Source organism: Urtica dioica, chromosome 2 (assembly GCF_054948205.1).
Source record: "Urtica dioica subsp. dioica isolate 48M chromosome 2, U.dioica_male_clone48M_v1_H2, whole genome shotgun sequence".
NCBI lineage: Eukaryota > Viridiplantae > Streptophyta > Magnoliopsida > Rosales > Urticaceae > Urtica > Urtica dioica.
Window position 1 is genome coordinate 38,232,785 of NC_142757.1, and position 16,078 is coordinate 38,248,862.

Below are 16,078 nucleotides of genomic sequence, written 5' to 3' on the forward strand. Positions count from 1 at the left end.
CCGTGGAAAATGGTTCCGGGATTTTCCAGTACCATTTTTTGGGGAACCGGAAATTCCCAGTACCATATTTCGCGGTTCCGGGATTCTTATATTTCCCATATTTATTTTTTTCATTTTATTTTAATCATGAATGCATTTAAAAATAAATAAAAAATTCATATATTTTCAATTAAAAAATAAAATTTTAAAAATATGGTACTAAATGGTGCTAAACGAGGATCCCAGTTCTGTCCCATTTCCCGGATGGTTCTGGGACAAAAGTTTCGGTACCACATTTTATAATACAGTTTTTTTCCATTTCCCATATGGTGTCAATAATACGGGAAACAGAGTCCTGCAGAATCCCATATGACCACCTTTAGCTGTAAATAAAATTTATAAAATGATAAGTTGTTTGTAATTTTTTTTTTATAATGAATTGCTTGTATATAAATATTAGTATTTTTATCCGTAGTGTCAAAAAACAATGCAGAATGTAAATTTAGGGGCCGTTTGGTTTAGTTTTCTAAACTCGTTTTCTGTTTTTAAATTCTGTTTTCTGATTCTAATTTTTAAATTTAAAAAACAGATTTAGAATTACGTTTCAGAATATTTTAAATGTTGTTTGGTTATGTTTTCCATTCAATTGTATAGAGATAAAATAGAAAACAACTTTTCATTGTTTTCTGTTTTTTAAACAAATTTCAAAGAAAACATAAACATGATTCTAAATCTGTTTTCTAAATTAATAACCAAACAGTTTTTCTAAAACTGTTTTCTAGAATTTAGAATCAGAAAACAGAAAACAGGAACATAAAACATAACCAAATGGCCCCTTAGCTATTTTGATAAAAACAACAAATATTAGTTACTTTTCTTTATTTAATTAGTTTTAAATAAATATTTTGTTTAAATGTTTTTTTTTTTATGAATATGCAGAGGCGTTGATAGATGAGACTCAGGGAACACGGAAGAATGTGTCTTTCCTTTCGAGAGAGAAGTAAAAGATTATAGCTTCATCAGCTATAGAGAGAGAGAGAGAGAGAGAGAGAGAGAGAGGACAAGGTTTAAGCTTTATTAGATATAATAGAGAGAATCAATGGATAAAAGCAATAGTCGTAGCGACAATGGAGGCATATCAGCGACCAATAAGAGGATTACAAGAGATAGGATCCCATTCGAGAATCCGTTTGCTTTCAAAGTTGGTCAAGTATTCACAGGTTTTGGCATCGGCTGTGGGATTGGTATCGGCGTTGGTCGCCCCATAAATCTCGGTACACTCACTTCAAACCCCCATTTTTTTTTTTTGGCTATCTAACCCAGAAATGGACTTTGGAAAGCTCTTCAAACCTTCAAATGAAAATACGAATTTGAACCCTAATGCGAACAAGCCATGTCCTCTTCGTAATTATTTACTCTTTCTAACTACTGCTTAGTTGTTTTTTTGGTCAATGCTGTTGTGCATTTCTATCATTGCATTGCTAATCTTCAGCCAATAACGGTGATATTTATTGGCTCGGTTTTAAAATTTTGAATCAGGTTCAATTCCGGTGCTAAACGAGGTTATGAGCGCCGCTAGAGGAGCAACATATGCGTTTTCTGGTGTGACCAAACACGTCAATTCCTCTGTAAGTATAAGTTCACCTTGAATTTTGAACACTTAAATTAGTTTTTTCTTTCTTTCTCGAATTCCTAATCCGTTGGAACAGTTTAGGAAGATCGGAGCTAAGAATATCGAAGCCGGCGTCGGATGTGGAGTTGGCATCGGACATGGGTTCGGAGTTGGTACAATAACATTCACATTTCCACAACCGTATCGTTACCAAAAGTTATTTGTTTATATATATATATATATATATATATATATATATATATATATATATATTATTATATTATTATATTTTGCTCGCACTATGTCAGGGGTCTCTCTGAAGCCCAGCGCATTGCTTCAATTCCAATTGTATGTTGCAGTACGTATCGAATACTTTTGTAAAGCAATGTTAATTCGTCGTAAACCTTTTTTTTTTTTTTTTTTTTTTTTTTTTTAATTTTATATGAGACTTAAGATTGCAAAAAACTATTCTAGCAAGTTATGACAAAGGTGATGGAGAAATGTGGAATGGGTAATGAATCACCGTTCGGTCAAGGTGGTCTGTCGAGTCCCTTGCAAGGAGGTATGAAAGTGATGGGCAATCCTTCAATTCGGAATCCAATGGAGAGTTTGACGAATCTAGTTACAAAGTTACCGGACCAACCATCTGGAGATTTGCATTCGGGGACACGGACAGAGAATGTTCTTAGTAGTTTTTTGCAGAATCCACTCCAGAAAGAAGGAAGCCAAGTGGTAAGTTATAGGACCAGGATGGTAGAACTAGAAAACACTGTGTGGTGTACTCGTATTATCGGATTTCGATTTCTAATTTTCCTTTTCACCGTTGCCTTTATATAGGATGCACGATTGAGGTCGGAAAATGACATCCTTCACATGGTAACTTCACAACACAACTTACTTGATCTTTTGTTCTTTTCTATTACTATATAAAGATCCTGAAATATGCCTTTAGAATCCTTTGTAGCAATAAATGCAATTATTTTCAAGGATGTTGTTGTTTTCCTTGCTATTTTCCCAAAATCGAGCCTCGAAAGACTATTGTAGACTGATAAGCCATACAAATAATTGATAGGAACTACCCCTAAAATTTTATCTTTGTACTAGTTGCCCTACTATCTTTTAAGGGTAACATTGGTTCCCTCTGAACTAAACTTATCTTACAAGTCTTTTTGTCTAATTTTTTCTTTAAATATATTTATAAATTGCCCTTTGAATCGACTAAAATCCACGAGGTTTTGGCCCTAATTACTGCGTCCAGGGGGAATCCAACCGGGGACTGACAAGGTCCCAAGAATCGTTTGACTTCTCAAACATAACAATAGTTCCATATGAACTAAACTTAATTTTTTTTAGTCTTTACGCCTTATTTTTTCTCAAGTCTCGCATACCTCAACACACGTTCAGTGAGACAACCAAGTACTTATTTTCAGTTCTTAGGATTCGAAAATGTGTCCTGTCTCAGTCAGACACTTTGGCTACTGAACATATTTGTGCATAACAATGTCTCTTGATAAAATGGGAAATGCTCTTGCTCTTCGGGATTTGTCCTATTTACGAGTACTTATGGTGGAAAGTCTCATTAGACATGGCCGACAGTTACATAACGGAAAAATGCTTAAAAATATATTTCAAGGGCCATAGTGTGATTGAGTAAAAGATTTTACTGATATAATTTCTAGGTGTGGAGGGAACGGTTATTGTTTGGAAGCCGTGGGAAGTTTGTTACAATAACAAAAGTTTAGCTAAAATTTATGCCATTTTCAAAGATTATATTTTTTTCATCATATTTACTGGTATTGCATGAACAATCAGGTACTAAAGCACCAAAGAGCCATCGATGAGCTGAAGGAAGAGAATGAAAAGCTTCGCCAAATACTTGGTGAAGAACTGAAAGTACCAGATTCCAAGTTACTGCCTAGTCATTCAAGTAAAAACTCATCAGCAAGTTCTGATTGTTTCGAGTGTCGGAGAAAACAAAGAAAAAGATAAAGCGACATTGATAGAAATTCAAGCGCTTAGATTACACCATTTTGTTAACATCATTTTTTTTTTCATAATCTGGTAGCTTTTGGACTATGGCGGAACCACTGCGTCGTTAATTAAATTTTACTTCGCTAATCAAAGAAATTGGAAGAGAAGGATAAACCGATACAAAATTTATATGGATATGGAGTCCCAGGGATTGCTGCAAATACAGAACAGAATATAAATAATGCCCACACTATTATGTGTGTGATACACATTAAAACAAAATATCACCATTAGTTTGGATGTTATTCATAGTATTATCTAATTTCTTTTGTTACGCCTAGTCTTTTAATTTATTTAATTTCAATCTCGATAAACTATATTGTAACCTTTCACAAACGGGAGTGTTACATGTGTGGTATCGGTTTATTGAAGCTAATTATTAAAATGCTGGCCAAAGCTTTTTTACTTGTAGAAATATCATGCACTCTCTGTTTTGCTCTCATCCATTTATATATTTGAATCCGTGCAAATTTTTAAAGAGTGTTATAGTGCCCATGCCTCGGCGGTTTTGGATATTTTCATAAGAAAGTGTGATGCCTTTTCAAACATTAAACAGTTTTTGCCTGTACTCATTTATTCTGAACGACATATAATCAGCTTCCCATAACGTTTTTGGGTCAAGTCGTGCATGATTGACACTAATGCTCTTAGCGTAGTAACTACTTTCAACACATGTCATGTGTGAGAGACTTTTGAGTCGCATATTACTCCTTTTAGTTGTACTAGTTTTGTAAGACATGCCCTAGCATGCACACACTGCTAAAAAATTATGAAAGGCCGATATGGATGAAGAGAAACTAGCAATGGAAATAAATTAAATTTGGGAGTTGGAAGAATCGTCGGAAGGATGTCGCCCCATACGCACAAAATGGGTATACACGAAAAAGATAAATGCCTTGGCTGAAAAAGACACGTACTCGCAAAGCGGTATATGTAAGAACTTATATTACACGTATTAGATGTGTTCTAGCAACATGAACACGTTAAAGCGGAAGCGAAAATGATCGGTTTACCTCCGACCATTGTTGTGTTTTTCCGGCGAGCTCGGGACTCCGATTCCGGCGAGTTGTTTTGATGATCTTCTAAACTCTCGCTCTCACCCTTATATGGCGTTGGTATTCTGAATGTGTGAGTGAGTTTAAGGACCCCAAAAACGTTTTATTTATAGCCTCATTGCCATCAATGAGAAAAATCACAATCCCACTATTGTGGGCAATTACTTGATTCTTTGGCATTTATTTGAGCTCGAATTTAGCCATTAATTACTTGTCAATCTTAATATATATGAATCACAATAAGGAAAAGAATATTTCCTCATTAATGAATATCTTGTAGAAATATTCTTACATTCTCCCACTTGGTCCATATGGCTCAAAATTTATAAAGAAAAAAATATATGAATCATGGCGATAGGTTCTCTATGAGCGAGTATTATCTTCCATGTATTACTATATATTCAGCCTCTCAACGTATTCTTTAATGAATAAACCATATGTTTATTCCAGGTCCACTAAAACGATATTTCTCAATAAATATAATGAATGTGCACAACTATATGAGAAAAATCAAACTTAATATGAGTTTCTTAAGAAGAAATGTAGCGTACAATGAAAAATTACATCATGGAACCTAGTCCCATGATTTCCACATGATCCTTAAATTTCTTTGGTGGCATGCCTTTAGTCAAAGGATCGGCAATCATTGTTGGAATTGATCTAGGGTTTAAGAAAAAGTTTAACGCTTCGCAAAGCGGCGGAATTTTAAAAAATTTCTTTTCAAGTAAAAACAATTTTTTTTACTAACCTAGACAAAGAGCAAGTACATATAAATAAAAACTATTATGAGCTTAGAAGTTTACTAACCTTTCTTGAAGCTTGAACTTTGAGAAGCTTTTGGAAAGTTGCAACGCTCGTCACCTCGCAGCACGTCTCTCTTTCTTTCCTCGGCAACTCGAGCAACCACGATGGTTTCTATCACTAAATCACTCGAAATAAAATGAATCAGTGAGTGGGCACTTTTAAACACTACGACTTAAGAACGAGTCTTGAAGTCGCAGAGCTAAACTCTAGGTCAAATGAGGACCTAGGTGCCAAAACAATAAAACGAAATTGAAGAGAGAGAGAGAGAGAGAGAGAGAGAGAGAGGATCGGCCAAGTCTAGAGAGAGAAGCTCTCAATCTCTAAACTTTGGAATGAATAAAAATGAGAAGAATGAGGCTCCTATTTATAGGAGAGGTCTCACTTTCAATAAGGTAGTTTCCTCTTCTATAGAATGAGCCAATTTCCTCTTTTTTCTCTTGAGATGCTCGGCCAACATAGGCTTCATTAAGCCTTGGATTTGTGTCCTTTTTTGTTCCTTGCCTTGACTTGTCTCTCTCTTGGCCGAATCCCTTATGCATCCATATGCAAATTTGTTTCCTCTTTTTCTTTTGGCAAGTATCTTGATACATTTATGCACAAAATAATATCTCCTATTTCTCTATAGGGTAGGCGCCCAAACTCATTCTAGAAGGACCTTCTAGAAGCTTCTTCATTTGTTCATGACAACATGAGAAATGCCCAATAAGAATTTTCAATAAAATTCTTATGAAATGAAATTAATCCACAAGGCCCAATTAATCTTATTATGGCCGAGTGTTGTCATCAAATGAACATGTCAAAAAATTTATTGACATTCATTTCATCCTATGTCTCAAAAGACAAAAATACTCTTTTGACAATTTTCGTTCTTGTTTTGACTTAGCTTCCAGTTTAACTATTCCTAATCGATGTGATTCGTGACAGTGACCTCATGGATCCAAATGAACAAAGCTTGAGCTAAGATACTTGGACTCAAAAGTTCACAAACCTTTTCCAAGTTTAGCTTAATGTCAACTGACTCCACTAAAGAGTTGACACTGAAAATCTCTCGGTTCAAATGAATTTATTTTCTACTCAAGAATTCAACCTAATTGTAATGAGTGGATCCACATAATATTATCAGTGTTTACCCTTCATGAATATCATCAGCTAGTCGGGATTTACAAAATTACCATTTTACCCTTCTAGCTGTTATTTCCTCAACTCCTTTGTCGCTTGTGAATAAGTTAGAAACAATGTATTGACGAGGAGCTAACAAGTCACGTTGTTTCATCCAAAAGAGTCAAGACTCAATTTGGACACTGGCCAGTTCATTTATTCACACTCCAAGGAACAAAGCATGAGGTGATATACATTGCATTTCAGCAATCTTGTACATGAATTCCATATCTATGAGAACTTCACAAAGTTACTCATGACATTCTCACAATGTAGTACTTCACCAATAGGCCCTGTTCGGAATCACATAGTGATTCCGAACTCTGACTTTCTCAAATGAGAATACGTAAGGTGTGAAATGGCATGTCTCATTTCAGGATTAAGGTAGGCACGATGCAATTCATACGTAGTGACTTCGAGACATAAGAGGTTAAATGGTTTGTTCTTATCTTGTCTCTAGAAGTGCACTGGTCAATTCAGTACCTTCGGAAGATACCTAGAAGAACTATAGAGTCTCCAACTCTCAATGCCTCATAACCAGACATCATAGATTCTTCTAACAATCATACTGGGGTCAATAGTCCTTTGACCCTTAGATTGCGAATTTATCGTTTTAAGCAAACTACGAAGAGTTTGTTCATGCAAATCTACATTTGTCTCTTCGTAAGTTGTTTAGTTTATTTATGGACTAAAGACTAAGGTTTTATCATAAAGCTTCAAATAAGGAAGATTGAATGAACGTTTCAACTTTTTATTAATGAATAAGCAATTACGAGAAAGAGTCTTCATGAGACTTTATTACATCAAATGTAGAATATAAAGATTACAACTCTTCTTGTGGGCACCATTGACAACAATCATCAACTCGGTGCTAATGTGTTGGATGACCACTTTATCATCTTTAACACGTTCTCTTATGGCTAGATATTTGATGTCGATATGCTTGCTTCGACTTCCACTTTTGTTATTCTTAGCCATGAAGACAGAAGCAGAAATGTCACAGTAAAACTTTAGTGGCCTAGAAATAGAGTCTACAACTCTAAGCCCATATATGAAACTCTTCAACCAAACACCATGCTATGTAGCTTCAAAACAAGATACGAACTCAGCTTCCATCGTGGATGTAGCTGACAATGTCTGCTTAGTGCTTCTCCATACCGAAGTGGATTTTCTTGAATCAATGCAGCCAGCATAGTCGGCGTCAGAGTAGCCAACCACTTCCAATTCATCGGTCCATCTGAACATAAGCATGCAATCATTTGTTCCTTGAAGGTATGTCATAACCTTCTTTGCAGCTTTCCAATGGTCAAGACCTGGGTTACTCTGATATCTACCCAATACTTCAACAACATATGCAATGTCAGGTCTGGTACAAACCTGAGCATACATAAGGCTTCCTACAACGGAAGCGTATGGAATATTCTTCATTTGTTCCCTCTCAAGGTCATTTTTCGGACATTGGTCCAAACTGAATTTATCACCCTTCACAATGGGTGCTACACTTGGTGAACAATCTTTCATCCGAAATCTCTCAAGAATTTTATTGATATAGGTCTCTTGAGAGAAACCCAAAATGCCTCGTGATCTTTCCCTATGGATCTTAATGCCAATAACATAAGATGCATCACCCATATCTTTCATATCAAACTTCTTTGAAAGAAATTGTTTCACCTCATACAGCATTCCATTATCATTAGTCGCTGTTGGAATTGATCTAGGGTTTAAGAAAAAGTTTAACGCTTCGGTAAGCGGCGGAACTTTAAAAATTTTCTTTTTCAAGTAAAACAATTTTTACTAACCTAGACAAAGAGCAAGCACATGTAAATAAAAACTAATATGAGCATAGAAGTTTACTAACCTTTTTAGACGCTTGAACATGGAAAAGCTTTTGGAAAAAGGTTGCAACGTTCGTCTCCCCTCGCAGCACGTCTCTCTTCCTTCCTCGGCAACTCGAGCAACCAAGAAAGTTTCTATCACTAAATCACTCGAGAGAAAAGGAATTAGTGTGTGGGAACTTTTAAACACTACGACTTAAGAACGAGTCTTGAAGTCGCAGAGCTAAACACTAGGTCAAATGAGGACCTAGGTGCCAAAACAAAAATCGAAAATTAACTAGAGAGAGAGAGAGAGGATCAGCCAAGTTCTAGAGAGAGAGTCTCTCAAATCTCTTAAACTTGGATGAATGAAATGTGAAGAATGAGGCTCCTATTTATAGGAGAGGTCTCACCTTCAATAAGGTAGTTTCCTCTTCTATAGAATATCACATATTCATGAGCCAATTTCCTCTTTTCCTTCATGAGATACTCGGCCAAGGCAGCCTTCTAGAAGGCTTGGATTTGTTTCCTTTTTTGTTCCTTGCCTTGCCTTGACTCTACTTGGCCGAAATTCCTATTACCTTGTATAGGAAATTTGTTTCCTCTTTTTCTTTTGGCAATTATCTTGATACATTCAAGCACAAAATATTCTCTCTTTCTTTGGGTATGTTGGGCGCCTAAACCATCTAGGAAAAAGCTTTTCCATTTGTTCATGACAACATGGAAAAGGCCCATTAAGAATTTTCAATAAAATTCTTATGAAATGAAATTAATTCACAAGGCCCAATTAATCTAATTTGGCCGAGTGACATTAAGTCATCAAATGACTTTGTCAAAAAATTTATTGACATTCATTTCACTTCCACGTCTCCGTGCTGCACGATCTCTCGAATCAAATGGTATTTCCTCTCAATATGCTTAGAGCGCTTATGGCTTCGAGGCTCCTTTGAGTTAGCGACAACCCCACTATTATCACAATAAAGGGTCATGGGCTCGTCGACCTTTGGAACAACTTCCAAATACTTAAGGAATTTTCTAAGCCATACAGTCTCTTTGGATGCTTCACAAGCAGCCACATACTCTGCTTCCATTGTGGAGTCAGCAATGCAAGATTGCTTAATACTCCTCCACACAACAGCTCCACCATTAAGGATGAACACAGATCCCGAATTGGATTTCCTGGAATCCTTATCCGCTTGAAAATCGGAGTCGCTATATCCCGTCATAGTCAGGTCAGTACCTGAGTATGTAAGCATCAAGTTCCTAGTTCTTCGAAGATACTTAAGAACTTGCTTAACATCAATCCAGTGCTCGGGTCCAGGGTTGGATTGGAAACGGCTAACTACGCCAACGGCGAAATAGATGTCAGGTCTAGTGCAAAGCATAGCGTACATGAGGCTTCCTACAGCAGAGGCGTAAGGAATTTTCCTCATGTCTTCAATCTCTTGTGCAGTCTTGGGAGACTGGTCCTTAGAGAGTGAAACTCCATGCCTAAAGGGTGTTTGACCCTTCTTGGAGTCTTGCATCGAGAAGCGATCCATCACCTTATCAATATAATATGCTTGAGAGAGCGACAGGGTCCGATTTTTCCTATCTCGAAAGATTTGGATCCCCAGGATGTACGCGGCTTCTCCTAGATCCTTCATATCGAATTGCTTTGCCAGCCAGACCTTAACCTCAGATAACTTACCCACGCCATTACCAATGAGTAGTATATCATCGACATATAGTACCAGAAACACAACTTTGCCTTCGTGTATTAACTTGTAAACACAAGGCTCATCTATTGACTGTTCAAAGCCAAAGCTCTTTACAGTTTCATCGAATCTAATATTCCACGACCTAGATGCTTGCTTTAATCCATAAATGGACTTGAGCAACTCATAAACCTTGGTCTCTTGACCTTCTTCCACGAAACCGTCTGGTTGAGCCATGTAAATGCGCTCGTCAAGATTGCCATTCAGAAAGGCTGTCTTGACATCCATTTGCCAGATCTCATAGTCGAGAGCTGCAGCTATGGATAGGAGTATACGGATGGATTTAAGCATCGCGACTGGCGATAAGGTTTCTTCATAGTCAATCCCTTCTTGTTGGGTATAACCCTTCGCCACAAGTCGTGCTTTGAACGTCTCGACGTTCCCATCAGGACCCATTTTCTTCTTGTATATCCACTTACACCCTACGGGTTTAATCCCTTCAGGAAGGTCTACAAGTTTCCAGACTTTGTTGACATACATCGAGTGCATTTCAACTTTCATGGCGTCAAGCCAAAGGTTTGATTCAGAACAAGCCATCGCTTGGCTATAGGAAACAGGATCATCCATGTCAGAGACGGCTACGAGAGAGTCTCCATAAGACATGTACCTGTCAGGCTTTTGAGTAGTCCTCCCACTACGTCGAAGTACTACTTGATGAGATTCTGATGAGTTAGGTTGTGTTTCAATTGGGGTAAGAACAGTTCTCACAGATGAGGTGGAAGCTTCCTCACCTAATTTTTCTTCAAGCACAATTTTGCTTCTAGGTTTTGCATCCTTCATAAAGTCCTCCTCAAGGAAACGAGCATTCGTGCTAACAAAAGTCTTATCGTCCTCGGGACTATAGAAGGTAAAACCCTTGGTTTCCTTTGGATATCCAACGAACAGACACAATTCTGACCTACTAGCCAACTTGCTAGTCTTTTGCCTTAGCACGTGTGCAGGGCAACCCCAAATTTTGATGCGGCCAAGATTCACTTTACGGCCAGTCCACCGTTCATAAGGAGTACCAGGAACCATCTTGGACGGAACTTGGTTCAGAATATAAGCGGCTGTTTCGAGGGCATATCCCCAAAAGGAAAGAGGGAGTGATGAGTAACTCATCATTGATCTAACCATCTCCATAAGAGTTCGGTTTCTTCTCTCTGACACTCCGTTTTGTTGAGGTGTGCCAGGTGCGGTAAGCTGAGAAGCGATACCTTCTTCTTTAAGAAAGTCATCAAACTCTCCAGACATATACTCACCACCTCGATCAGATCGAAGGGTTTTGATCACTTTGCCAGTTTGCTTTTCCACTAAAGCCCTAAAGACCTTAAATACGTTAAAGGTCTCGGATTTGTGTTTGAGCAAATAGACAAACCCATATCGTGAGTAATCATCGGTGAAGGTAACGAAGTATTCGTATCCTCCACGTGCCTGTTGGTTGAGCGGACCACATACATCAGAATGTACTAGTTCCAGCAACTCAGTGGCTCTTCGACCCTTATCGGAGAAAGGTCGCTTAGTCATTTTTCCTTCTATGCAGGATTCACAAGTAGGTAGTGAACCTATTGTAGAGGCTTGGAGTGGACCGTCCCTCACAAGTCTCTTAATCCTATCTAGACTGATATGACCAAGTCTTAAGTGCCATAGGTATGTTGATTTTGTTAGATCGGAGGATTCAGAAAGTTTGATCCTCTTTGGCTCCCTAATTAGATCATTATCTATTTCGGTGTCTAAAAGAGAAGGTTGAGTGGGATAGATGTAAAAAAGACCATTCTTCATACATGCATCAGTGACAAAAGAATTAGAAAAAGAAATTCGAATTCCACTCTTTATAAACTTTAAATAATAATTTTGCTTTAAAAGTTGAGCAACAGATATTAAGTTTTTCCCAAAGGAAGGAACATAATAAACATTATTCAAATTTAAAGTGCGATCTTCAAAAGATAGCGTCACGGATCCCACAGCCTTCGCAGACACCACGCTCCCATCACCCCACTTGAAGCAGAAGTCGCCATCATCTAAGCTTTTGCTTTTCCTAAAACCAGTTAAGGAGCAGCAAATATGGTTAGTAGCAGCGGAGTAAATAATCCACGATGATACATTATCAGCTACTAAACAAGCTTCAGTAATAAGTACAATACCTTTTACTTTGGTTTTGAGGTAGGCAGGACAGTTCCTACGCCAGTGACCAGGCTCATTGCAGTGGTGGCATTTGTCGTTAGACTTATCCACCTTCGGAGCCTTTGGCGCCTTCTTCTTCGTTTGAACCTTAGGTTGGTTCTTCTTCTCGGCCTTGCGAGGTCTCTTCTTAGATCCAGAGGTGGAGGCAGTAGCATGTACCTCTCCTAGAGCCCTCCTTTTCTTAGTGAGTGCCTCAGCGGTTTGAAGTTCCTTCATGAGCTCGGTAACAGTGTACTCTAGTTTGTTCATGGAATAATTCAACATGAAGGTATCAAAGGTTTCGGGGAGAGTTTCCAAGATCATATCTATTTTAGTCTCCCCATCAATCTCGGATCCAAGGATCTCCATTTCGTTTAGATAGCTAATGATCAGCATCATATGATCTCTAACGGGAGTTCCAGCCTTCATACGACAGTTCATGAATTGTCGGACCGCTTGTTGCCTAGCTTGACGTCATTGCCCTCCAAACATCTCATGGAGATTGTAGAGCATATCGGTGGCAGTTTCGTAGTCACGATGTTGTTGTTGCAACACATTGTTCATTGATGCCAAAATATAGCATCTCGCAATCTCATCGGATCGAAGCCAGGCCGCCAGGGCGTCTTTTTCCTCTTGCGTCGAATCTTCATTCGTATTAGGACATGGGGTGGTGAGAACCCATTTGTGCTTGTCGACAGTAAGGACTATGTCGAGGTTACGTTTCCAGTCGGCGTAATTGTCGCCTTCGAGTTTATTCGAGGAAAGAATGGTTGAGAGAGGGTTGAGAGACATATTGCCTATAAAAGTTGAAACAAGTTTATGATTAGTCTTTGGTTTAGGATTTAAGTTTTAATTTAAGACTTTGATAAAATCCAAAGGTGTTATAAACCAAACGATAATTTACTCCCTCAAGAGAAGGCCGCAAAAAATATCCATTTACAAGTAAATGACACATCATTAATGCTTAGCCAATATGTCAATACATCAATTTTGACCAGCCACCTTTTAAATTGGTTTGATCACTCACATCCTTTTGCAGAGCCTCAAGGGAGGATTATTAGGGATTGAGCCTAAGTGTGCAACCAACCACTTAGTCCAAAAGATCAACTTTGAAAAACAATCCCCCAAGGGGAGGCCTTGTCATCATCGTCTCACTCTCGGACGTAGCTCATTGAGCAATGATCGAAGCAAAAACGCCTTGGAGTACTGCCATTTAAGTGAGGGTCGCAAGAGCGGCTCTTAGTCCCACGTTAATTAATTGCTTCTTTCATTAGTGTTGGGGATCGTGGGTTACAAACAACAAATATAACCCTTCCACTTAGTTTTTGGAGTTGGTTCATCGACTCTTATAAGTTCGGAAACGGATTTCCTAGTTAGAGAGCGACAGAGCGGACAACTAGAAGAGAATCCTAGATCGACATGTTCAGAGCAGTGTTAGCACATAAAGGCACAAGGTACATACTCGATCTTTTCCTATTTTCTATTTCGGGAAAGTGCGTGAGGGAAGTGTGAAATTCAACTCACTCGAACACTTGAAAGTTTGAGATTACACATCTTTTTATTTTTCGGCTTGTCTACAAGGAGACCTCCCACTCAAATTTTCAAGAGCATATAGATTTTGAACATATGTGATATAGATATAGTTTTGAAAACATTTTGAAAACTTATTTGATTTGGATGACAAAAAATTTTCAAGTATGAAAGTGAAAACGGTTTTTCAAAATTCAAACTAGTTTTGTAAAAATTCAATTTCAATTAAACTTTCAAAAATCAAAACATTTTAATCTTACACATCATGTTTATAATCTTATGAAAAACATTTTTTCTCAAGAAATTTTTCTCATTAGAGTTCTATAACTCATGGTAGTGGGGCTGAAAATTCGGAATTCTAAAAAACTGGAGTTTCGGAGCAGCCGCGCACCTCAGAGTTAAATCGCCATAACTGGCGGCTCCGATGTCCTTTTGACCTGAAACCGGTGGCATTGGACAGAGGACAGACAGAGCTTTAATTTGATTAAAGAATCATAAAATTTTGATTTCTGAGCAGAGAGTTATGCCACTTTTACTCCGAGTTTTACTCCAGCTCGAAGAAAAGAAATAATTAAAGCTTGGTCCTTTTAGGTGCGAAAAAGAATCGAGTGTAACGGAACGTTTTATGAAGTTGTTAAAGCTTTTATTTGTGTTTTATTAGCAAGGTAATAACATGATATAAAAGAAATAACAACAAGCATAAAACGATTCAAGTAAAAATAAGAAACTAGTAAGACAAGAAAACGAGTCACAAAATTTTACTCGAAAATTCTCAAACCTTTAAAACACGTTTTTCAATATAAAAAATTAAAAAATTTTAGAACTGATTCTAATGTGTTTTAATATCATCTCAAACTCATAGAAAATCAACATGATTATTAATTTAAAGGCAAGAGAAATAAATTAAAAAAAAATCTAAGAAAACAATTCTAACTTGTCACAAAATTAGTAAACTTTCGAAAACGATTTTCAAGCTCATATTTTTAAATACATGTACATGCTAATCTTTGACCATAGCTCTGATACCATTTGTTGAAATTGATCTAGGGTTTAAAAAAAGTTTAACGCTTCGCAAAGCGGCGGAATTTTAAAAAATTTCTTTTCAAGTAAAAACAGTTTTTTTACTAACCTAGACAAAGAACAAGTACATATAAATAAAAACTATTATGAGCTTAGAAGCTTACTAACCTTTCTTGAAGCTTGAACTTTAAGAAGCTTTTGGAAAGTTGCAACGCTCGTCTCCTCGCAGCACGTCTCTCTTTCTTTCCTCGGCAACTCGAGCAACCATGATGGTTTCTATCACTAAATCACTCGAAATAAAAGGAATCAGTGAGTGGGCACTTTTAAACACTACGACTTAAGAACGAGTCTTGAAGTCGCAGAGCTAAACTCTAGGAAAAATGAGGACCTAGGTGCCAAAACAATAAAACGAAATTGAAGAGAGAGAGAGAGAGAGAGAGAGAGAGAGAGGATCGGCCAAGTTCTAGAGAGAGAGTCTCTCAAATCTCTTAAACTTGGATGAATGAAATGTGAAGAATGAGGCTCCTATTTATAGGAGAGGTCTCACCTTCAATAAGGTAGTTTCGTTTTCTATAGAATATCACATATTCATGAGCCAATTTCCTCTTTTCCTTCATGAGATACTCGGCCAAGGCAGCCTTCTAGAAGGCTTGGATTTGTTTCCTTTTTTGTTCCTTGCCTTGCCTTGACTCTACTTGGCCGAAATTCCTATTACCTTGTATAGGAAATTTGTTTCCTCTTTTTCTTTTGGCAAGTATCTTGATACATTCAAGCACAAAATATTCTCTCTTTCTTTGGGTATGTTGGGCGCCTAAACCATCTAGGAAAGGCTTCTAGAAGCTTTTCCATTTGTTCATGACAACATGGAAAAAGGCCCATTAAGAATTTTCAATAAAATTCTTATGAAATGAAATTAATTCACAAGGCCCAATTAATCTAATTTGGCCGAGTGACATTAAGTCATCAAATGACCTTGTCAAAAAATTTATTGACATTAATTTCATCATATGTCTCAAAAGATAAAAATATCCTTTTGACAATTTTCGTTCTTGTTTTGACTTAGCTTCCAGTTTAACTATTCATACTCGATGTGATTCGTGACAGTGATCTCATGGATCCAAATGAACAAAGCTTGAGCTAAATACTTGGACTCAAAAGTTCACAAACCTTTTCCAA

The 16,078-nt window shown here is 37.4% G+C and overlaps 1 protein-coding gene across 1 annotated transcript; it reads left to right on the plus strand.

Moving 5' to 3' along the window:
• The first annotated feature begins 912 nt into the window (after positions 1-912).
• LOC149404632 (dynamin) lies at positions 913-3,619 on the plus strand. The gene is made up of 7 exons (XM_089601008.1): positions 913-1,253; positions 1,519-1,607; positions 1,689-1,764; positions 1,900-1,949; positions 2,066-2,323; positions 2,429-2,467; positions 3,404-3,619. The coding sequence occupies exons 1-7, from the start codon at positions 1,079-1,081 to the stop codon at positions 3,578-3,580; spliced, it is 864 nt and encodes a 287-aa protein (XP_089457134.1). The 5' UTR covers positions 913-1,078; the 3' UTR covers positions 3,581-3,619.
• Positions 3,620-16,078: the final 12,459 nt, after the last annotated feature.